This window comes from Mesoplodon bidens (assembly GCF_964165515.1).
Source record: "Mesoplodon bidens genome assembly, chromosome: 20".
Lineage (NCBI taxonomy): Eukaryota > Metazoa > Chordata > Mammalia > Artiodactyla > Ziphiidae > Mesoplodon > Mesoplodon bidens.
In genome coordinates this window covers 7,001,128-7,026,405 of record NC_138181.1, presented here as the reverse complement: position 1 = coordinate 7,026,405, position 25,278 = coordinate 7,001,128, and the positions used below count along the sequence as shown (strand labels likewise).

The window sequence follows — 25,278 nt, the reverse complement described above, 5'->3', positions numbered from 1 at the left end:
AACAATATGGATGAATCTTAAATATGTTTTGCCAAGTAAAATAAACCATTTATGTGACATTTTGAGAATGACAAAACTATCGGGAAGAAAGGGAGACAAGTAGTTTCAGGAATTGGTCAGGGAGAGGAATTGACTAAAAGAAGGCAGCAGAGGGAATTTGGGGGTGACAGAACTGTTTTGTTTGATGTTGTGGGGGTAGATACATGATGCAGTATGTATTCCCATAGAATTGTACTTCTCGAGGAGTACATTTTGTGTATGTACATTTCTTAAATAACAGCCACGGTATGGGGAACGCAAGATATATTTCAGACTATACGAAATTAATTTGTTTTCCAAATGAATGGCATAACCGTTGTTATATATAACAAACAACCCGTTGTTTACTCGGGTTGAACATATAAATAAATAAATATATTGTAGGTAAGAAAGCCAGGTTTCTCACTGTTGAAGAAGTACAAATAAGCAAAAGGCAAAGGCTGGAATGAATTTTGTCTTGCTGGCTTGGGTTGGAGATAACAGTATGAACTCATGGGAAGGGAGGGAGGGAGGGATAGCTGGATCATATATATATATATATATATATATATATATATATATATATATGTATATATGCAATATCTATGTATTCCCCTAGGTGTGTCTGTTGAGAGGGCCTAGAGGCAGTAAGCACACCTAGCACCTGGATTTGGTTTCTAAATACCATTCTCCAATAAATAGAACTGGGACTCCTTGTAGAGTAGTTGCTTCCAGGGCTGACACAAGGAAAATACAAGATGAGCTTGGAGGTAGCATCTTGTGGTACCTGAAAGAAAGGAAATACTTACAAAACAAAAAGGAAAAAGGATGAGGCATGATGAAAGGACACAGAAGCCTACTTGATAGAATTCCCAATGACCAAAGCTGGAAAAATTTGAACAACAGATTAAATAATGGTAGTGTTTGATTACAATCCAAATAATAAAATAAATATCCATGTGTCCATACTTACAGAAGAATTCCAATGAATAATGTAGAAGAAGTTAGGGAAATAAAAAAAAATCACCATTAGATCACTACAGTATAATTGTCTTAGCCAGAATACACAGATGAATGCTAAAATTAGTGGTCCTACGTTTAAAGAGAAACAGGATGTTTTCATAGTCACAAAATATCTCCCCCAAATCATTTGCAAAGGAAAATAGTAACTTTACAGTATAGAAACTTGCCAGAAACCACCTTAACCAAGTGATCCAGGTGCATCTCACTAATAATAAAACACGTACCTCCTGATCTGGTGTACTGAGAGGGTGTATCACCCATGGTATCCTTCCCGAGAATGTATAACCTCAATCTAATGATGAGAAGACACCAAACAAACCTACAGAATCACTGCCTAGTATCTTCTAGCTCATGAAGGACAAGTAAAGGCTTAAAAGTTGTCACTGTCTAGAGGCGACTAAAGAGCCATGACAGCCAAGTGCACTGTGGGGTCATGGATAGGATTCTGGAAAGAAAAAAACATTAGTGAAAAAAAATGGGTGAGATCTGAATAAAGTCTAAAGTTTACTTCTTAGTATTGTATTGTTAATTTCTTAATTTTGACACTTTTATTATGGTTCTATAAGATGTTAACATTCGGGGTAATTCCCTGGCGCTCCAGTGGTTAGGACTCTGCACTTCCACTGCAGGAGGCCCGGGTTTGATCGGAACTAAGATCCCACATGCCACGTGACGCGGCCAAAAGAAAATAAAAGTTGTTTACATTGGGGAAACTGGATGATGAGCATAAGGGGACTTTGTACTATCTTTGCAAATCCAAAATTATCTAAAAATACAATTAAAAGTAATGTATAGTTGCCTGAGTTCAGTGTTATTTTCATATATCTCACAATTATTTATAAAATACCAATGGGGAAAAATGTCTGTTTTACTCTGATAACCAAATAAACACTTCTTCTTTTTTTTTTTTTTTTTTTTTGCGGTACGCGGGCCTCTAACTGTTGTGGCCTCTCCCATTGCGGAGCACAGGCTCCGGACGCGCAGGCTCAGCGGCCATGGCTCACAGGCCCAGCCACTCCATGGCATGTGAGATCTTCCCGGACCAGGGCACGAACCTGTGTCCCCTGCATCGGCAGACGGACTCTCAACCACTGCGCCACCAGGGAAGCCCCCAAATAAACACTTTTGATGATTGTTAAGCTTGTGGTTTATTTTAAATATATTTTGGTGGTGGTTACTTTGGTTGAAGTTTTATAAAAAGATTCAATATTCAAAGCTTAATAAACAATGAAACCAGAGATGATTCAGGACACTCAAACCGGAGAACTAAGACAAATGCTCTTATTCTGGTTATGTGTTTTCCAGCAGTATATCAGAGCTTATTAGCTTTCTTCTAATCTTCCCCTCTATTTATTAGCTGAATGTGACCACCTCCTTCATACTTAACGTACATTATAACTTCAGCGTTCAACTTTCCCTGCTTGAAGGAACGGGGATTCAAAAGGGGGGCTGGGCAATTAGGGGTTTTCTCGGTCAGTGATAGATAGGGTGCTCCAATCTTTAATGGCGATTGGGAAAGTAGTAGCTATAAGATGCCAAAGCACTGTGCATGGCACCCCCATCCTAACCCGTTGGTAGCTTTACTTGAGGTTTTGATATTAGAGATTACCTGGTTATTTGGCAGATATAGTCCCATATTGTTTACTGGACTTAATCTGTACTTGTCGTATTCTGTATGCTTGGTGCTATTCTAGGTCATGCAGAAATCAAAATCAAAATCATGATCTCTGCCAAAGAACTTGTACTTGTTTGAAAGAAGACAAACATGAAGGCCCTGTAGTAGGTGTAAAGACCAGAGGCTTTAGAGTTTTACAGTCATATCCTCACTGTTTCTTCCTTCAATTCCTAGGTCTGTGCTTTGGCATATTTATTTAAACTTTGAGTCTATTTCCTTACCTGTGGTATAGGATACTAATATCAGTCTTACAAGACTGTCATGGTCATTAATACCTGGCACACGGGAGATGTTTAGTGAACCTCAGTTATTTTTATCATGGTCGTTGTTATTAAGACTGATAGACCATTAGAAAATATGATAGTTTATTACACCAAATAACTCTGTTCATTGACTATTGTGTTACTCACAATGTTCACATTTAATATTGTGTTACTCAACCTGTGTGTTCAATCTTTGTTTTATCCTTTTAGAGATGATGAAGAGAAAAAAAAGTCTCCGTCAGAAGGTACTGATGAGAAGGCTAATGGAACACATCCAAAGACCATCAGCCGTATTGGGAGTACTACCAACCCATTCTTGGACATTCCCCACGACCCAAATGCTGCTGTGTACAAAAGTGGTTTCTTGGCTCGGAAAATCCATGCAGATATGGATGGAAAGAAGAGTAAGCATCATTTATTGACATTTTCTATTTCATTTATTTCGTCTTTAAGATAGGCTCAAAATTTAAAGTGAATTTATCTGAAGTAAAGTGAAGGGATAAAGAAAAATTGTATTATGTTTATTTAGAAAAGTATTATTGAAATTCGGTAAAGCCTCTAACCCTAAATCTAAAATCCATTATGCACCTGATCTTCTGCAAGTAGAATTATAGATCTTCAGAACTGGAAGATTTCTTACAGACTATTCATTTCTAACCTCTTATTTATTTATTCTTGCCTTCAACAAATAATTTTTAGTACCTGCTATGTGCTAGGCATCAAAAATACAGTAGTATATAGAATGGACAAGGGCCCTGTCTTCATGGAGTTTACATTTTCTGGTGGTTGAAGGAAAGGTTGGATTTATAACACATAGAATGATAAATAGTGTCAGGTCCTTGAGACAAAGCAGGGAGGTTTAGAATTGAGATCCAAGCACATGTGGAACGCTGACCTCTGTGGAAGATGGACGGGTGCAGTGTAGGTGAGTGCGGTGTGCTTAGTCCTAGAAAATGGAAGGAGGCCCATGTGACAGGATTATCTACTGACACATGATGTTGGAAGTTTGAGTGGAATGGAGTCTGTTTCTATGTTTAGAATAGCCCTTGCAGAGTATGAAATAGCAATTGTATATAGTTGGATAGACTAAGATAGCTATTAATGCATGAATTAACAACTTTAATGCAGAATTAATGCAGAATTAGGCTATAGCTCTAGATTATTTCTATCCATCTCCAGACACAGACATGCAGTGCTGGGATGGACAGTCCTGCTGTTTCCACCTGTGCTGGGCCCTTTTTTCTTAATGTATTAGCATATTCTATTAGGGTACAATCAAGAGAAACGTTGTAGCAGTGTAGCTTTACACTGACTTGCAATGCTGAGCAAGCCTTGGTGTCCCCAGTTCTGTAGGAGCGCCCCACCGTGTTTCTGGGCAGTCTGTACACTAGCCCACTAGGCTATGTCATTTTCTCTGTCAGCACTCCAGTGGCTGCAAGGGACAGTGAGTCTAACAGCTTAGGAGAAAAGGACAAGGAGACGCCTCAAGATGAATTGTCTCCAGGACATTTTCTGCATTTCTTTCTCTTTATTGTTTTTGCATATCATATTTATTCTTTTTTTATTGAGGTATAATTGATTTACAATATTTTATTAGTCTCAGGTGTACAACATAATGATTCAAAAAGTTTATAGATTACACTCCATGTATATTAATAGTTATTATGAAATATTGGCTGTAATTCCCTGTGTTGTACAGTATATCCCTGTAGCTTGTTTATTTTATACATAGTAGTTTGTATTCCTTAATTCCGCACCCCTATTTTGCCTCTCCTCCTTTCCCTCTCCCCACAGTAAACACTAGTTTGTTCTCTATATCTGTGAGTCTGTTTCTTTTTTGTGATATTCATTCATTTGTTTTATTTTTTAGAGTCCGCGTATAAGTGATGAAACACAGTATTTGTGTTTCTCTGTCTGACTTATTTCACTAAGCATAATACTCTCCAGGTCCATTCATGTTGCTGCAAATGGCAGAATTTCATTCTTTTTTTATAGCTGAGTAATATTCCATTGTGTGTGTTTACATTTATATATATCACATCTTCTTTATCCATTTATCTGTTGATGGACACCTAGGTTGCTTCCATATCTTGGCTGAAAAGTTAGCTGATAGCCTTATGGGAGCTCCTTTGTAAGTAAGTTGTTGCTTTTCCCTTGTTTCTTTTAATATTCTGTCTTTATTTTTAATTTTTGCCATTTTAATTACAGTGTGTTGGTGAGGTCCTTTTTGGGTTTCAGACTCTCTGTGGATTTTCAACAAAGAAGTCTATTTCCTTTCCCAGGTTAGGGAAGTTTTCAGCTATTATACATTCAAATATATTGTCTTCCACTTTCTCTCTTCTCCTTCTGGTACCCCTATAAGGTGAATGTTAGTACATTTGATGTCATCCCAGAGGTCTCTTGAAGTGTCCTCATTTCTTCTTATTCCTCTTCCTTTTTGTGCTCAGCAGCAGTGATCCCCACTGCTCTGTCTTCCAGCTCACTCCTCCGTTCCTCTGTATCATTTAATCTACTGTTGATTCCTTCTAGTGTATTTTTCATTTCAGTTGTTGTATTCTTTATCTCTGTTTGGTTGTTCTTTATAGTTTCTAACTCAACTCTTTATTACAAACTTCTGATTTCTCACTCTGTTCATCCATCCTTCGCCCAAGTTCTTTGATCATGTTTATGATCATTACCCTGAACTCTTGCTCAGGTAGGTCGCCTGTCTCCACTTTGCTTAGTTCTCCTTCTGGGGTTTTATCTTGTTCCTTTCTTTGGAACATGTTCCTCTGTCACCTCATTGTGCCTTATTTGCTGGCTTCATTTCTGTGTATCTAAGTTGGTTACATTTCCTGACCTTGGAGAAGTGGCCTGCTGTAGGAGACATCCTGTGGGTCCTGGCAGCTCACTCCCCTCTGGTCACCAGGGCTGGATGCTCTAGGGGTGCCCCCTCTGCGGACTGTGGGTCCCCCTGTTGTGGTGGGCTGACTGGTGTGGGCAGTCTCATAGGCATGGCTGGCCCCTGGTCTGGTTGCTGGCCAGGCCCTCCTTGTGTACAGGTTGCTGGTCATTGGTTGGTAGGCCTGAGTCACAAGGTGGCTGGCAGCCTCACTCCTGGTGAGCCCCAGAGCTTGTGCTGGCCCACTGGTGGTCAGAGCCAGGTCCTGGGGTCTAGCTGCAGGACCCAGGGGTGCCAGAGCTGGTATCGGACTGCTGGTGAGTGGGGCTGGACCCTAGGGCAGCTGGCTGAGGGGCCCAGTGTGTCTCAGAGCTGGTGTTGGCCTGAAGGTAGGTAGGGCCAGGGCCCAGCTGGTAGGTGGGCTGGGTCTGTAGGCTCCAGGGCTGAGGTTTTCCTTGGCCATGTCTCTGCCTGCTGGTGGGTGATGCTGGTCCCAAGGCTAGAGCAGGCTCACTGGTGGGCGGGGTCAAGGTCCAGGAGATTCTGGGGCTGGTGCCTGTTCACTGGTATGCGGAGCTGGGTCACGGGGTCTCTGGCTGCAGTGCCCTGGGGTTCCTGGGTCTAGTGCCCATGTACTGACGTGTGTGGCCGGGTCCTGGACCCTCTGGTGGACAAGGCCGTGTCCAGGGGCAGCTGTGGGCTTGAGGGTCTTAAGGCAGCCTGTCTGCTGGTGGGTGGGACTGTGTCCCCACCTAGTTAGTTGCTTGGCCTGAGGTGTCCCCGTACTGGTTCCTTCAGGTTGGTGGGTAGAGGTGGGGCTGGGTCCTGAGGCTAGTAAGTTAGAGGGAGGATTCCAAGAGATGCTCGCCAGACCAGCGTCCACATGGTAGAACGAGCTCCCCAAATAGCTGCTGCCAGTGTCTGTGTCCCCAAGGTGAGCTGCAGTTGCCTCCTGCCTCTCTGAGGGGCTCTCTAAGATCAGCAGGTGGGTCTAACCCTGGCCGCTTTCAAAGTCTGCTTCTGTCTTGGGTCCCAGAGCATGTGAGATTCTGTGTGTGCCCTTTAAGAGTGAGGTCTCTTTCCCACAGCCCTCTGGGCAATCTCCTGAAAGTCAGCCCCACTGGCCTTCAAAGCTAAATATTCTGGGGGCTCATCTTCCCGACGCAGGACCCCTGAGCTTGGGAGCCAGATGTGGGGCACGGACCCCTCACTCCATGGGGAGAACCTCTGCAGTTGTAACTATTCTCCTGTTTGTGGGTTGCCCACCCCAGGGTGTGGTCTTGGCTGTACTGTGACTCCGCCATCCAACCCATCTCCCTGTGGTCCGTTCCTTATGTCTTTAGTTGTAGAAGATCTCTTTTGATAGGTTCTGGTCTTTTTTGTAAGTGGTTGTAATTTTGTGTGTCTGTGGGAGGAGGTGAGCTCAGGGGCTTCCTGCTCTGCCCTTGTGGGAACCCCGCTCAGCTTTATTCTTTGGAAGGGGAGGCTTTCACGTGGCTGGATGTGTGATTACTAGCGGCACGGCAGAACATGTGTTCAGTTCTGTCTCCTGACCTCCACTGTAGTGTGTTCTGGGGCAGGACGGTGACTGACACCCGCGTGGTTGCTCTGGCGAGAGGAGAGTTCCCTCCAGCAGGGGTGAGATACAGTTCTCAGAGAAAGGGTGATCTTCTTGGTAGACAAAGCCGGCAACGCTTATCTCTTTGTCCCCAGCACACACACACACACCCTTTCTCCATACATTGAGTTCAAACAGTGCTTTTACCCAACATGGCACAGTTTCCCATCTCTGACCACAGATCTCCTCACTTCTATCCCGTGTGTCTAGCTGTGGCTTCCGGCTCCAAGGCTGGTTGGTGTCCATTCTCCTCAGGTAGGGATGTAGCTTAACTCTACAGGCTAACTGAAAAATACAGAATATCTGACATACTTCATATAAAGTACTAGACGCAAAAAACAGAATAACTTCAGTTTAAAATGCCAGTTCTAGAAAAGGCGAAAGAGGCCACAGAACAGCTGTCGCTGATTCAGTGTCTGTTGCTACATCAAGCAGGATGGGCTGACCAAGCTAATGCACTTGAGCGTCTTTTCACTGAGTCACTTCCCTGGGTAACTTATTCCAGAGCATCCCCAGGTTCAACCTGTTGACATTTGCTTTGTCCATGTTTTCCTGGGCCACCTCTGAGGATTTTTGGAGAGAATCCCCCTGCTGGAAGCTCTGATCGCTTAGCAGCCCTATGAGCAGGAGCACAGGCCCAAACCATCGCAGTCCCCTTGCACCAGGCCAGAGGTTTTCCTGCCAGTAAAACGCCTTTAAAAGCCTTAGTTAACTCCTTTGAGAACTTCTGGCTGGTGAGGGCAGTTTTAAGTGTCACGGGGTGTTTTTTCTGTTTAGCAGCTTTAGACGTTCTGCCTGTTACCTGCCTCTGCTTCAGTCTCTGTTTCTGCTCCTGCTTCAGAACACAAAATAGGTGGGAAAACAGATGGATCAGGTAAGACGGGGCTAATTGGGCCCAGTCTCCAGACTTCACTCCAGCCGGTTGCTTTATCACGGAGGGCTTCTTCACTTCTGCCTTTGAGAGAGGGTTTTGGGGAGGAGTCTTGAAGTTTCAGCCTTTAATTCCTCAGGCTCTTCCTAGATATTCCCATTTCAGTTTTTCATGGTTTTTAAAATCACGTAAGTATGGGCAGATAATTCAACTTTTTCAGTAGAAAGTGCATAGTTTCTAATGATAATTTACATACACTAAAATTTACCAATTTAAATTACATAGTTTGAGTTCTAAAAAATGAATACAGTTGTGTGACTACCATCACAATCAAGATACATAACATTTCCATTACCTGAAAAAGGTCTTGCTGTTAATTCCTTCCACCTTTACTCCCAGCCCATGGCAACCACTTACCTGTCCTTGGGCACTGAGCTTTTTCTTTTCTATAATTTCAATAAATTGAATCATGCATATTTTTTTGTGCTTGGCTTCTTTCACTTGGAAGTGTTCTTTGCAGATTCATCCATATTGTGTGCTGCGTTAGTTTGTAGTTTGTCTCCTTTTATTGCTGAGTAGTATATTCATTCCACTGTTTGAATATCTTACAGTTTACACATACACCAGCTGGGCATTTGTGTTGTTTTCAGTTTGGGGCTATTATAAATAAACCTGCTTTGGATATTCTCAGACAAGTCTTTGCATGTACGTATGTTTTCATCTCTTTCAGAAGGTACCTAAGAGTGAGAGGTGAGCTTGCTGGGATGTGTACTAAGTATATATTTAACTTTATAAAAAACTTCCAAACTGTTTTCTAAAGTGTCTGTAATGTTTTGCATTTCTGCCACCTGTGCATGTTATGTCCTCTTGATAAAATGATTCCTTTGTCATGAAATGACCTTCCTCATTCCTGGTCACATTCCTTATTTTGAAATCTACTTTGTCTAATATTAATATAGTAACTCTAGCTTTCCTTTCAGTCTTTGCTAGAATTTTTTTCTAGCTTTTTAATCTTATTCTGTGATCTTGTCTTTAAAATTGTTTTCTACAGCATACTTGTGGGTCTTTTCAACCAACAATCTGTCTTTTGATTGGAGTGTTTATACCATTTACATTTATAGTAATTACTGATATAGTTGTCTTTAATTCTGCCATCTTGCTCTTTGATATTGACTTACTCCATCTTTTGTCTTTTCCTCTTTTCCTGACTTGTTTGGGCTTGTGTGTGTTTTGTGGCATCGGAGGGTTCGGTCTTTCTTCACTGTTGGCATATTAGCTGTACCTCTTTGTTTAATCATTTTAATGAGTGCTGAAGGGTTTACAGTATAGTCTTTAACTGGTCACAGTCTGCCTTCAAATTTTACCACCTCATGTGTAGTTTGGAATCTTTATAACAGGTTACTACTGTGCTATTGGCATACATTTTAATTATGTATATAAAACTCATACTCCATTGTTATATTTTTGCTTTAAACAGAAAGGTATTTACTTTTACTCACATATTGACCATTCCTGGTGTACTGTGTTCCTTTTTGCAGTTTCACATTTCTATTTAGTATTTTTTTTTTCTGCCTGAACAATTTCTTTCGATATGTCTTATAGTAAACTGCTGGTGAGAAATGTTCTCATGTTTTATTGTTTTTTAAGATAATATTAAGGCTGCACCTTAATTTTAGGAATTTATGGTCACTTGTGTGTAATTCCTTGGCAGTGTTTTCTTTTTTGTTCAGTAATTTTAAAATGTTGTTCCGTGGTTCTCTACCCTGTGTGGTTTCAGACAAAGGGTCTGCTATCATTTTTTGTTCCTCTGTACCTAGTGTGGGTTTCTCCCCCTCTGGCTGCTCTCAAGATTTTTCTCTTTATATTTGATTTTAAGCAGTATTATTATGAGGTGGCTCACTTTATGTTTTCCTTGTCTGGTTTTTTTTTTTTTTTTTTTTTTTTTTTGAAGTTCTTGGATTCATTGGTTTATATTTTTTACCAAGTCTGGAAATTTTTCAGCCATCCTTTTTATAGCACCCACCCCTCTTCCTGGGACTCTAGTTTCCTGTATGTTAGACTATATTACACAAAAGGTTCATTGAGACTCTGCTCAATTTTCTTCCTACTCTTTTTTTTTTGTTTTTTCAGTACTTTAATAATTTTTGTTGCTATATCTTCAAGTTTACTACAGTATTTTTATTCCATATATAGTATTTTTATCTTAGAAACTGCAATGTGAAACTTTTATATCCTTCATTTCTCTCCTTATCAAGTTTGTATCTTTCTTAATATCCTTGAGCATATTTCTCATATTTACAATAGCTGTCTTAAGGTCCTTCTCTTCAAATTCCTTTCTCTCTGTGTTTTTCTGGAACTGTTACATTCTTTGCATTTCTGGTAATTTTTGTTTGCATGCCAGACTTTGTGACATTTTTTGGGGTGGATTTGGTTTTATTCCTTTAAAGAATATTGTATTTTATTCCATTGTCCAAATGAGTAACTTGCAGATTAGCTGAACCCTTTAGAGGCTTGTCTTTACCCTTTGTCATGGTGGATCCAGAGCAGACTTTATTTGGGAACTTATTTAGCTCCATCACTAAAGCATTATTACCCTTCTTTAGACTCTCTTCAATGCCCTGGTGTTAATGAAGTCTTTCCACTCTGTCTGGTAAGAACACAAGCTGTTCTTAGCCCTCTGTGAGCTCTTAAAATTACTCATTCCACTACTTACTTCTGATGAATTGGACCATTTCCCTTCAGGTGTGTTCAGATCAGTGCTCCAGCCAAGACCTGGGGATTCCTCTGCAGACCTCCAGAGCTGTTGCTTTGTGCAGCTTTTCGCTCTCTTTTATCCTCCTGCTCCATAAATTCTAGCCACCTCAGCCTCACCACACTCCCTCTTCAGCTCCTCAGCTCAGCACTACTTCCAGGCACCTACTTTTACTGCTAGATCTTAGACACTGCCTCCAAGCAGTAATCTGGGCTTACCTTATTTGTTCCTTTCTCTTCTAAATCACAGTTCAGATCTGCCTATTGTACAATGTTTGAAAGCTTTTGCTTTATATATACTGTCCTATTTTCTAGTTGTTATGATCAGAGGGCAGTTTCTGTAGCAATTAATCTTTAATGGGCATAACTAGAACTAAACTGATTATTGATCCCTGTTGTTAAGAAATTTCTCTCTAGTTGCCTCAGACCTCAAGACCTAATATTTACTGAGTTATGAAAGTGATAAGGAATTCTAGGTATTTGAGTATGACCAGGTGTGTATTTGGAGTCCCAGAACAGGATTTGTCTTCTTCCCAGCTAATCTTTTCCATGCTTCCCAAATCCCTTTTGTTGGACTTCCAGTCAAATCTGGTTGAACTGGTTTATCTCACTGCTAGATGGCTACTGCTTCTTGGAAATGCACCAACACCTGACCTTCTGAATGCATCCGTCTGTTTTGAGAGGTACTCACCATAAGCAAATTTGAAGTATGTCTTATAGTACTCATATCTAATGTGCTTTAAAATATATCACTTTTCATTTCTAATACATTAAAAGAGTAAAAAACAACAGTGGAGCTTTTCTGGAATAGGAGATCCAAATAATTTTTGAGAAATTTGTGTAATGATATCTTTTGGACATATTATCCTGCTAAAGTCTGTAGAAATTTATTCGGATTCATCGTGTTCACTATAGCCAGCGCTGTATTGCATTTGCATGTATATGTAAACATGGGGAGGTGCTCTGATGATAGATATTACTAAAAGTTTTTCATAAGTGAAGATTTGGGTCAAAACTCTATGGAAAGATTAAAACCCTGATTAACTTGTCTCCAAAAGACCACTTGTCCAACTCAAGGTTTGTATATTTCATTTTTCTTAATTAACTCTAAGTACTAAATTTGTCAGAGTATTTCCATAATTCCTCATACAAACATTTTTTAAAACTTGGAGATTTTCTTTGCTCTTATTTATTTACTTAGTCTTTTAAAGATATGGTCAGCTCAAAATTTTGTCCAGGAGACAAATCATAATTAAAAGCAAGTGTTTTATCTCATAGAAGTATAGGTGTTTACCAAACCCATTAAATCTGACATTAAGCGAAAGCTTTGAACGGTCAAATTTAGAAAGCAAAATGTATCTTCTGGATTTTGTCAGGTAGAATGAAAAATAAAGTTCAGTATAAGCTCTTAGCTTTATTAACCTGATACATGATATTTGTGGAAATCAAGAAAGTGATTGGAAACAACAAGGTACTCAAAATATGAATGTTCTAAATGATGATGAATAACGAGATAATTAAGTGATTACTCAATATTAGTGCTTTTTCCTAAGCACTTCATGCATTGCTTCATTTAATCTTCACCTTATGAAGCAGGTATTATTACTATTATCCCCATTTTACTGAGGAGGAAATTCATCTTAAACTTATTAGCCAAAGCTGTAATATAGAATATCAGGATATCTGGTGGGACTAAAATCTGATTATACCAAACTAATTGTGGCACATTACTAAAAGCAGTGCCCATGAGAAAATATGTTTAGAAAACATTTAAGTTCTCCATGTTTTTTGCAATCAGTACCATCTATTACAATGTAGCATGTATTTAGATGACTAGAGGTCTCAGTCTAGGGCCAGTGGGGCCTGAACATTTCTTTTACTTGGCCAGCCTAGCACTCTTTTGTACATTGAATTGTGTGAATTTAGTTAGGCATTTTCTGGTTGACCATAGTTTCCACAAGGCCCTGTATCATTATACCAGGCCTCCTTACACAATAATTGCTACTTTTCTGGCCCCAGAGTCTTTTGAGGTTGTGACCCACCTCCCCTCACCCCTGCCTCCCATTTAGACTGAGGTAGCCTTAAGGAGATGGGGGCAGACAGATGGGCAAGACCGTACCTACTGCTAAATTTGTACTTCAGTGGTATCAACGTGGCAAAAAATGAAGTGCTTATCTAGTTTTACTGCCACAGCCTGTATAAGCTGAGATGCAAGAAATGAATTTTTCCCTACATGAATTAAACACTCCTCAAGTACCTAAGACTATACATGTACAAAGACTGTGTTAAATATAGCCTCTCTCCTCTTAGGAGCTAACATTTAGGTGTACCATACACAGAGTAATTACCATCTAGAATCCACAGCACAAGTTTCTAAATACATATATTGTTAGCTAAGGTACCATATAAAACATTCAGAATTGAGTGGGAGAAGTACAGTTGGGACCATGCTGACATTCTCGCAGATAACAAGATATCCAAAGGACAGTGGAATAGATAAGAGGGCCCAGAAGCAGCAGTGTCCAGTGTTTATGGTAACTTGATTATACAACAGAGGAAGTGATTCAGATAATTGAAGACAACAGAACTATTTCAGTAAATGGTGCTGAGGGTGTGGGCGGTGATATGTGTGGTCGGGGGAGGTATGTGGTGTCTGTGGAGGGGGTGAGGTGGGTGTAGTGTGTGTGCTTATGGAATGAGGGTGTGGTGGGCGGTATGTGTGTGTCTGTGTATGTTCCCCACCTCAGCCCAACCAGAAAAATCAGTTTCAGGTAGATTAAAGGTAAACATTTGAGAGAGAAAATCTAAAATGTTTAGATCAAAATGTGAAAAAACATCTTAATGACCTTTGGGTAGAGAAGGCTTTCTTAAGATTTAGAAAAACAAAAACAGTGAAAGGATATATTGCTATATATGATTACATTAATGTGAAGGCTCCTCTTTTAAAAAGTTAGAAGATAATCCACAGTTTGGGAGAAGATACTTTGTAGCATATTATATTACTAATAATGGATTAGTATCGTGTGTGTGTAAAGGAGTCTTAACTTAATTAGAAAGTTGACATAACAGAAAAATGGGCAACAGTTGGAACAGACCATTCGCAGAAAAATAAATTGCAGTGATCCATAAATATATATGAAGAGATACTTAGCCTCACCAGTAATCAAGGATACTCAGATTAAACACACAGTGAGATATCATTTCACATATGTCTCATTGGCCAGAATTTGAAAGAGTGATAATACCAAATGCTGGCAAGGATTTTAGAGCAGTGAGCACTCTTCCACTCTGTGCATGTGAGTGTTGGTGGTATCACCACTTTGGAAGACACTTGGCAATAATCAGTAAAGTTGGAAGAGCCTACACCTGTGTCTCAGTTAACCCAGTCCTAGGTACGTATCTACAGAAACTCTTGCCATTTTACAAGGTGGGGGGATTGTTCATAGCAACATTATGTTAGATCAAAATAAAACAACCTAGGGCTTCCCTGGTGGCGCAGTGGTTGAGAGTCCGCCTGCCAATGCAGGGGACGTGGGTTTGTGCCCCGGTCCGGGAAGATCCCACATGCCATGGAGCGGCTGGGCCCGTGAGCCATGGCTGCTGAGCCTGCGCGTCCGGAGCCTGTGCATCGCAACGGGAGAGGCCACAACAGTAAGAGGCCCACGTACCGCAAAAAAAATAAAAAAATAAAAAAATAAAAAATAAAACAACCTAAATGGCCCTTAATAAGAGATTGGAAAGGCTTCATATATTCATATAGTAGAAAACTATGTAACAGTGAAAAGCAAGTAACTAGAGTTACGATTTTTAACATGAATGACTCTCACAAAAGGTAATGTTTAATGAAAAAAAGCAACTTGCAGAAGAATGTGCATATATGGTAACATCTTAAAGCATGCAACACAGCACTATTTTTAATAGGAACACATCCACATAGAAATCATTAAATATGGCTTAGTGATTACCTCTGGCAAGGGGAAGCACATGCAGTCAGTGAGGAGTACCTAGCAATTCACCTATATTGACAATTTTAAAAAATTAGGTACACATATGTTTCTTGCTCTTGATAAACTTCTGATCTCTTAATGTTTCATTATAAAATTTTAAGAACTTGATAGAACACCTGATTGCATGGGAAATTTAGAAGCAGTTGGTATTTTTCTTGAAGTCTGTGCGAGAAAAATAATAATTATAAAACCGAAAACCCCAAAATTAGTATTCACCTTGTAATATTTTAAACCTTCACCACAATAATAAAATTTTGGTTTTTTTGTTTTTCACATTTAGAAATGTAAAAGATTTAATTATGGTTACACAATGGAATGTAAATATTGTCCACCTTGACCCTGTAAGAGTACAGATGAAAGAATTTGGGCTGTAAAAGTGGAGAGGGGAGAGCCCAAGGGAAACAGGGATAGAGCCATCATGCTGCTCTTAGAGAGAAGTGGGAAGGGGCTACCTAATACCCAGGAAGCAGGAAATAATGTTGTTAGCATGCTCTTAAAACTACTGGGGCAACAAATAAGATGCAGATAAAAAGCCGTACAAATGTACTGGACAGGTGGAATGGAGCAGTCACATTTGCTAGTCCTCATCTCTCACAGCAGAAAATCAATAGAGAATTTTACAATCTATTATCACAGCACATTGTTTAGGGATATGATGCAAATTAACTACCCCGAGAAACAGTAAATGTTAAAAAGTGGTTTCTTTTGGAAAATGGTATTGGAGGAGTTGGGAAGAAGTGAATCAAAGAAGCTAATTTTGTGGACATACCACTTTAATAATTTTGAAATATTTTAATCACATTTCCAGTATAGATTCTTCATTGATTTTACCCACCTGAGATCTGTTTCTATTTGAAATATTGAAATGTTAACTGCTTTTTAAGGGTGTGGGAGCCATATTGGTTTCACATTTTAGATCTCATTTTAAGCGCTTTGGATGTAAGGAGTGTTGAGTAGTGTCTTGAGAAGGTTAGGGGGTTTCACTCACTTTAGAGGGGTTTATACATTGCTTGTCAGTGAAAGTTTTGAAAATCCAGTCCCACATGTCAAATTTGAGAGGGTAGATGTTATTCTGAGTCACACTTACTGAAAATAGAGTTTATAATGGCACTGCAGGCAGAATTCTTTGTTATCGTATAACACTGGGAACAGCGACACTGTAATTAAGAGATAATAAAAGTGGAATATTTTTTCCCCAGAAGACAGTGTCTCCTCCTATTAGAGAAAGACTCTTTAAGTGGAGGCAAAGCAAAGCAATTATTTTAAAACTAGGCCAAGTTCCCCCTCCCTGCCACTTTGCTGTTCTGTGGCAGCAGGTTGTATAATGAAGCCCTTTGACACAAGGCCAAAGGGCAGTGCCATGAGGGTGGCCATTTGAGTCCTCAAGTAGGAGTTTGGTGGCGGTCTAGTTCTGGTGGCATTTTATCTGTGTTTGATGAGTGCCTCTTCACAATTCTACATTTAGACTAAAAGAATAAGTTTTAGGTTTTTAGGTTCCATTTTGATGGCTCTTGTCTTTCATTTAAAACCCACCCTTTCCTTCATTAGTGTTGGTTAAAAACAGGTCACCCACCATTCTCAGAAGCAATACTTTTGACAAGGAATGTGGAATAGAAACTATAATCTTTTAGCACCAAAAAACTCTGTTCAGAATCTGAACATTTCTTTCTGAAAGAAGAATGCACAGTTTTCATTACATCTGATGTTTAGAAATTATTGTTTGTACTGTTGACTCATTCTATTTATATTTTCAGTATAGTTACAATTTAGGAGAAAGAAGAAAATAATCTTGATGTCTCTATGTTTGTTTATTACAGTTTATCAAAGTCTTCAGTAACCTGATGTAAATTTGAAATTAAAAATGCAATACTGGTTTCCTGAAGGAAATAATTATGGCGATGGAGATTTATGTACCAAAATTTTATCACTGGACAGTACAAAATTAAGAATTTGAGCTTTGAAACTAGATAGATCATTGATTCATTTTAGAAATTTTCTTTTTCTTTTTTGGACAGGAAAGTAGAATTTATTGGTGGGCAAGTAGGGAGGGGACAGTGCCAAGGCTCTCGCGAGTGCAGGGCCCGCCGTGTGTCCAGGGGCCACGATTAGGGATGTATTTGACCTCACAGCCATCCGGGATGGGCCGCTTTTCTGCCACCATGCTTTCAAATTCATCCTCGTTAAACTTAGTGAATCCCCCCTTCTTGGAGATGTGGATCTTCTGGCAGCCAGGGAACTTGAACTTGGCCCTGAGGAGGGCCTCAGTCACATGCTCCTTGTTCTGCAGCTTGGTGCGGATGGACATCATGACTTGGCCAATGTGGACCCTGGCCACTGCACCCTGGGGCTTTCCAAAGGCACCGCACATACCTGTCTGGAGCCTCCACTGGGGACAGCATACCAGTCATGAATGTCCACTGGAAAGGGCTGAATCCAACATCCCATAGGGCAACCCATACTAGCAACAGGCTCATACACTACACTACCAAGGAGCCTGTTGTTTGCAGCCACTGCACACCAGGCCCCCATGGGGAAAAGAGCACAGTCGGCTTAATTGGCTGCAAAGTAGAAATTCTTTCAAGCACCAGCTGTGTGCCAGTCCATTCACTCTTGATGGGAAATAAGGAGAGGGCGGGGATGTACCTGAGCAGGTGTCATTCAGCTGAAAGCTGAATTGCAAAAGGAAGTCCATAACATCTTTGGATACAAATGGCATATATAAGAGTATTCCAGTGAGGGAAATAGGTAATGCAAAAGGCTCAAAGGTGAGAATGCCACCTTAAGGTGCTTATTAGCACAGTGTCTGGCACATAGAAAGAATCTAATTGTTATTTAAGAACTTAATTGTTATTTTAGGTACAGAATATTAGCAGCAGCGGCAGCGTTATTGCCATCATCATCTTGGAAACAGCTGAATGACCAGCAAGAGCAATACAGTGTCACTCTTGCAGTCATTTTTAAAAAGACATGATATATAAGTAGAAATGTTTAAAGGAAACAAGTATGATATCCCAGTTTTGTGGCAGATGAGTGCATAGTAAAATGATTAGGAGCTTGTATACTGAAATGCTCTCTTGTGGTTAGACAGGTGATTTTACATATTTTTTCTATGTGTGGTTTTTTCTGTTATTTTCCATATTTTTTATTTACTTTGAAATTTTTTTGACATTGACACTGGACAAATATAACTTACATTATCAGGGAAAATCAGTATTTTATGTTAAACATTTGTTATTTAAAATATAACATCAATGCAATAGAATATTTAAAGGCCTAATGAAATATAATGATGTCTAAAATATAGTAAAATGTTTTCAAAATAAAGAAATGGGAAAAGGTATAACAAACACTTAGCATGATTACCAATAAAAATTAATGACCGTTAAATAACAAAAATTCAATAAAATAAATTTAAAAGATATAATTGGCTTTATTAAACCATCGGTCAATTGGGCAGCATCCCACCTTGCAAGCAGAGAGGGGCTCGGAGGAGCCGTACAAAGTGGAAGGCTTTTATAGGCAGGAGGGAAGGGAAAAGGGGAGAGTGGTCACCTCATCTTCTTCTGGGGTATGGAAAGGGCCTGTGTAGAAGATTTCCTCATTGCTGCTGACAAGAAACTTCCAGACTAGTTGGTTAAGACCATTCCTGGTGGAGGTTGTACTGCAGTTACTGCAATTAGGTTAGTTCTTAAGCCTCGGTCTGGTGAGGTGGGCTGAGCACAGGTGACTCCATTTGGGGCCTGTTGTCGCTTTTTTAAGATGACTTATGATAAGGTGGTGGGTATTAAACCTCCCTTATAAAAATCTGCTAATGGCTGTTGTGGTACTGTTCTTACCATAAATAAACTGGGGATGGGGATCGTTGACAAATGTTCCATGTTGTTTTAGCAGCACTTAGTAATTTGTATCAAGGCTGCTTGTTGCAGTCCTCTTAGGAATGCAGTCCTGGTTACAAGGTGGGAAGTCCCAAGGTGGGAAGGGGTGAAGCTCTTCCAAGCACTGGCAGTCTAAACAAATGGAAGAGGTTGGCCTGACACGGAAAAGCTAAGAGTTACACACATGGTGGCATCACTTCAGATGCAGTCCATGGCAGTGGGCTGTTTTCTGGCATCTGTGTCAGAGGTCTTGTAGGAAGGGTTGGGAACCGTGTTTCAGAAAGGGGAGCTGGCAGTCTCTCCTGAAGCTCCTAAGTTTGGGGGAAGACAGTCAGACTGCTGTTATCTTCCCTGAGAACAGACTCTGTCTGCAGTCTGCTCTTCCTTGCCACTAGGAATTATTTTTGTTGACCTGTAATAGCTTTTGCCCAGGGGCGTGTTAAAGGTGCCAATGGGGCTTGGGCTATTTTACAATTAAGGTAGCCTATTTGAATTCTATTTGTAGAAATACATGCTCAGCAGCATCTTTGACTCTAAAGTTTATTGGTCATAAGGTGCTTGTGAAGTTGAAGAAACTTGATTTGGTGTCACTTGATGAGCCAGATTCAGGCTCATCTGATTTAGCAGTTAGCTGCATTCCTCAGACAGACTGTAATAATTTACCCTTACATTTTATTTTAGCGTGTTCCTCTCTGTAAGTTTGATAATGAATCCTGTAAATTGCTCAAAAAATTATGAAAAAACATAGTATGCTTGATTTTCTTGGAGTTCAGTGTTCATACCTTTCACATATAAGGAAGTTATTGAACTTCAGTAACATTTTGCTATTGTCCAACTTTTTAAGGTGGTTATTAAAATAGCAGGTTCTCCAGCATCTTCCTTCAGTTTATAAGAATTATGAGCATGGTGACTATGGTTAATAACACTGTATTACATAATTGAAAGTTGCTAAGAGGATAGATCTTAAAAATCCTCATCACAAGAAAAAAACTGCAGCAATGTATGGTGATAGATGTTAAGTACACTTATAGTGGTCACCATTTTGCAATATAGACAAATATTGAATCATGTTGTACACCTGAAACTAACATAATGTTACATGTCAGTTATATGTCAGTTTTTTTAAAAAAGAATTATTGGATGGTGTTTGTTTCCTGGAATTTAAAGTCCCTTTCCACAGATGTCCATTCTTTAATAATTATTGAAAACCCATAGTAATTTGTCAAGCTATGTTTGTTCCTTATGAGCCTGGGTCTTTACTGATATCTTGTTTCCATATCCAACATCCTCTTGTTGAAATAATCTGTATGAAAATTTTATCCTGCCTCTTCTTTGCTCTTTAACCAACCTGAGTTTTCAAATGTATTTCACCTAAATGATGGAGACACTTTTTTAAAAAGTTATCTTTAATGTTTGTTGAGTTGCCTCATCTACATGCCTATTTAGGACATCTGATGCTTTTCTTCTTTTTCGAGTTTTTAATCTGCTCTCTGGACACAGTAACAAATAGTACTTGCTTGGAGATTCCATTCTAGTATAGGGGGAGCTCAATAATAAATAGGTGGTATTTCAGGTGACTGTTAAGTGATCCAGAGAAAAATAAGGCACGGTGAGGAGAGGAAGCCCTGGGGGAGGCGACATCTGAGCAGTGACCTGATTGAAGTGCAGGAAGGGGCAGGTCGTGCTGGTATCTGGGGAAGGAGCAGCCGCGAAAATGGGAGGGATAGTTCATCTGTCAGAATTCTAAAAAAGTTCATATGACTCTCCTATTTGTTTTTCCTGAAAAAATAACTATATATTCTGGGTCATTTTTGTCTTTCTCGCTGCCTGCACACTTTTCCCGTAACCTTAGCTCAGGATGCTATGTTATTATGTCCTGCCCTCTTCTCCAACCTCAGCACAAGTCTTTTACATTCTCCCTGTGCTTCTAGCAATGGCTAGCTGTGAAACCATCTCCTAGCTGAGTGGAGGAAGGTATTTGTTTACAAGTTGGGTTTGTACATTTTTATGGCTTATTACTTGGGTAAAAATTTCTCCATCAGCTTTTGTTCCTCCTCCCACTGTTCACTTTTACTGTTTGCATTCATGTTTGATGTCTCCAATGTCAAGACAGGACAGGACCTGGGACAAAACAGAAACAGTAAATATGTTAATGAATGTGCTGTACTCCATCCTCCCCCCAATTAAATTAAGGGTGAAAGGTTACCCCTTTTCTATTAAAAATGCATCAGGAATGTCTGGGGCCGGGGTGGGGTGGTTTCTTCTCAAAATATTGACTTTACCAAAGAAAAATTTCTGAATACATGAATGATGTTTAAAAAGTAAGTCTTTGTGTTTTAGCATGGAAATTGGATGCATTTTCTTTTAGCAGATGGTATCCCTAACAATAAAAAATACACTTTTAAAAGATTCACATATATTAACTCATCTGACTTTCAGAATAACCGTATGAGGTGTAGGTAGCATTTTATTATTGTTTTACAGAGACAGTAAGTGACGCATGGGGAGGCCGACTTGCCCAAGGTCACTCAGGTGAAACCAGAATTTCACATCATGTGCTCTCTGTGGAAAATACCATGTTGGCTTTTGTCCAGAGGCCATCCTGATCAAGGATGGTGGTGATCGGTGTTATGAGACTTCTGTAATTGAGACCCATGTTTTGATTCAGTGTCTTAGTCCAGATATACTGTAGAGAAGGTGGAAGACCAAAGAAAAACCCCCTTTTCTTTCTGCTGAAAACGAAATCCTCATTTAGAACCTTCTCTGACTTGTAAACCCTACACATGGGTAGAATTAGTGACTTCCTCCTCTCTTTACCTGCTTGAAACCTCCACTGTGGTTGCTTTCGGTTAGTGCCATGCTACCATTTGGTTTATACAGCTTATCATGTTGTATTACGTTTCACTGTTAATGTGAACTGTTTAGGGGTAGGGTTTGTGTCCTAATAACCTTTATGAAACAACACTGTAAAGTAATTATTGTATGTTGTAGTGTCATTTTATAGATTTATAACCAGAGATGTTAGGCAACTTGTTGAAAGTCCGAGAAATAGTAGACAGCAGGGTATGAATAAAATCCAAGTTTCCTGGTTCTTGGTCCAGAGTACCTTCTGCCATTCTAGAAAGATCGATTTAGGGTAAGAGTCTTGACTTCTTAAGGGAATAGAATCACATCCAGAGTAAACATCATCCTGCCAGGGGCATCCTGGGGAGCATATTCTTCCAGTTCTCTCTTGTGTTTCATGTTCTGTTCTCTACCTATTTCTATTATAAAAAGAAGGAAATATTTTTCAGGGAAAAATAATAGGTATAGGTTGTACTTCTAGTTCATGTAAGGCTGCCCCAGTTTTTCCTTTTATAAAATAGAGTTGACTTCAGGTAACAGCTCCCAGTCATAAAGAGAACGATTATAAAGATTAACTAATTTTTTTAAATGTGTAAATTGCCTTAAATGTTTCAAAGGTAAATGACTTATTTCTACCACTCTGTTATAAACCTGGAGATAATTAACACTATGAGTTGCTTAATATTGTGTGAGTTTTCTCCCAAAGGTAACTTCTGTTGTGCGCAGCTGGGATTCCATTGCTTCAAGCAGTGATCTGAGTGTCTCAGTTACTCAACTAAGATTTAATGGTACTTCTTATGGTGGTGCCTGAGAATATTTTATGAAAGGAAGTTAGGGATAAATATACAATGATTACTGTTAACTTCACATAATGATTTGTAGGGAGAGCTGTCATCCATGAATTTATCTAAATCCTTTGCATACCAGCCATAGAAAGCAAACTCCCCCTGCCTGGGGTGCACCTTAAGCTGCCTCAGTGACGTAGAATTGAAGAGCTTGCTTCCTACCAAGGTAGCATATCTCTTCATCCTATAATAGAGATACTTTAAGAATTTTGCCCAGTTTTCAGATGCTGTCACTAGGGAATTAAACTTTAGAAATGTCTTGTGCCTTTTACAAATCTCATACAGACATGTCCCAATTGTACAGTGTAGAAGGGCTTTTGCTGAGCACATCTTTGTTTCCAAGTTCAGCAAGGTGTTAGATTTATTTTGGAATGCCCTCGATGGTGTGGCATTATATTTTAAAAGTCTTTCTCCCATTAACATAGAGAGATTGAAGGTATTTTACATGGAGCTTATTACATCCTCACATCTCCCTTGTTTCCTAGGCTGGCAGGGCCTCCATTGTTAGCTTTCAGGCCATAACTTAAGAATTGTTTCTAATTATTGTGGGTATGGCTTACTGACCTTCTCTACCATTTGGGGAAAAAATGATATTTTTGTCACTTTACTGGGGCAATGGAAGAATGTTTTTCAAGCCAACAGACAGGAAAGAAAGGTTTGTGTATTAAAAGAAAAAAATAGACACTGTCCATACTATGTCTTTCTATGCTTCTTAAGTCTTTCTGATATTAAACTTGAAGAAAAGGAAAAAGTAGATAATCAGGGAACCCACAGTGAGGAGTGGTCAAAAACAGGCCAAGATTTTGATGAAAATAGAAAAATTGGAACAGTAAGATCTTAAACGCAATCTGTTCCCAGTTGGGTTCAGAAGAAATTAAAGTTGGAGCGTATAGCATGCAAATAAAAACCTTTGCATGAAGCTTATACCTTTTGGTGAATTAAAAAAAATAAATATCTTTATTTTCTGGCATATATCCATCATTACTCTTCACTGAATATTTCATTGCTCAGGAATATTTGATACCTTCCTCTTTATGAAAGAAGGGTGACAGGCTGTGCTTTCATTCTTGGTTGTGCGTTTAACTATTTTTTAAAGATCAGTATAGTAACTGAAGCCAAAATATTGTTCATTGTACTTCATATTTTCAAGAAGACTTCTTCAAATGTATAATAAAGATAAGATCAGAATATTAACAAGAACTGGTTTATAATATTGAAGATTTAATGATAGTTTCACTACTGCTCAGGTTTGGAACAACTGCGAATTTCTCTTTTGCCGAAATGTGTTGTGTGTGTGTGTGTGTGTGTGTGTGTGGTGTAGAATAATCACAGAGGCCTGTTGACTTTTTGTTTCTTGTTTTACTTTGAATATCACCCCTATATCTCAGAGTTAACCATCTCATTGTTGATGAGTCTAGTTTGACTGCTCTTTCCCTGCATATAAACCAGAGTAAAAGTGGCCAGTGCGATGGGGAACCTAGTGCTGCAGGTTAGTGAAGTCTCAGAGTCCACATCTGTAAAATGAAGAATATAGAAGTGGCTCCTCACAGAGTTGTGGGCTTTAGTTAACACACATCCAGTTTTGGAACAGTGCTTAAGAGTATGTTCTCGATAAATGTTAGCTGATGCTATCACTACTGCTACAGTTATTACTGCCATTAGCCTTATTACTCTGCTGCAAAATGCTAGGTGAGCTAGGGGGCAGACGCAGGATCGTGGCTCAGTTCTCAGCTGCATCGCCGTGAGCAGGGGTGCTTCTGAAGGCGTCAGCGAGATCAGAGAACACACCTGACTTGCATTCCCCTGCGGTCCCATCTTCTCGTTCCCTGCCGTCTGGGCTTACCTCACTGGAGTAGTACGCCTGACTATTGCAAAGGATTGTCACCTGGAGAGTTTCCCCTTAATGTATCCACAGAACATGTTTCCTCCTCTGAGTTGCACTAGACAGTAGCTTTGAAATCCGTATGTAGGTAGCCCCCTCAGTAGCTCTCAGAGCTGCAGATGTAGTTATAATGGAGACATCAATGTGAAATAGAGACAGTGATGCCTAACTGAAAGGATCGTTTGGATCAAACAGAACACTTATAATGCTTGCCCAGTGCTCAGAGCACTGTAGTAATGGTGCTCAGTTAGCACTGCTGCCTTCCCCTTTCTTTCCAGTTCTTTGTCTTTATTGTGCACCTCTATCCATATTTTGGGCTTTTTCTCTCATGTGGGCGATTGTAACAGCCTCCTTCCTTGTTCTAGTTTCTCTCATCCTGTCCTCAGCTCCTATCTCCTAATCCTGCTTCAAATGAATTCTAGATTATAAAATTTGTGAATGAATTCTTCATAAGAAAAGAAAGAACTAGAAAGTCTTTTTTGGCAATACGATGGCCTACAAATTCCAACACTCGTACATTATGAGACATCTAAAAGTGATCAAAATATTTTTAAACACCTTTTAAATGAGTGGAGGAACCTGTAACAATGAAAGGGAAATGAGTACCAGTCTAGGAAGTGAGCTGGTCCTGGGACTGCTAAGCCCTCAGGGCATCTGTGGATCTGGGTGCCCACGGAGTACTGGAGATAAAACTAGCAGCTTTTAGCACAGAGGACAAAAAGATA

The 25,278-nt window shown here is 39.7% G+C and overlaps 1 protein-coding gene across 10 annotated transcripts in view; it reads left to right on the top strand.

Annotated features, from left to right (window-relative positions):
- PSD3 (pleckstrin and Sec7 domain containing 3) overlaps positions 1-25,278 on the top strand; it is a 559,242-nt gene that overhangs the window by 451,698 nt on the left and 82,266 nt on the right. For all 10 annotated transcript variants that reach the window (XM_081221103.1, XM_081221102.1, XM_081221100.1 and 7 more), the window contains one exon: positions 3,190-3,383. In XM_081221103.1, the coding sequence (XP_081077229.1) occupies positions 3,190-3,383 (194 nt within the window). The remainder of the gene's footprint in view (positions 1-3,189; positions 3,384-25,278) is intronic.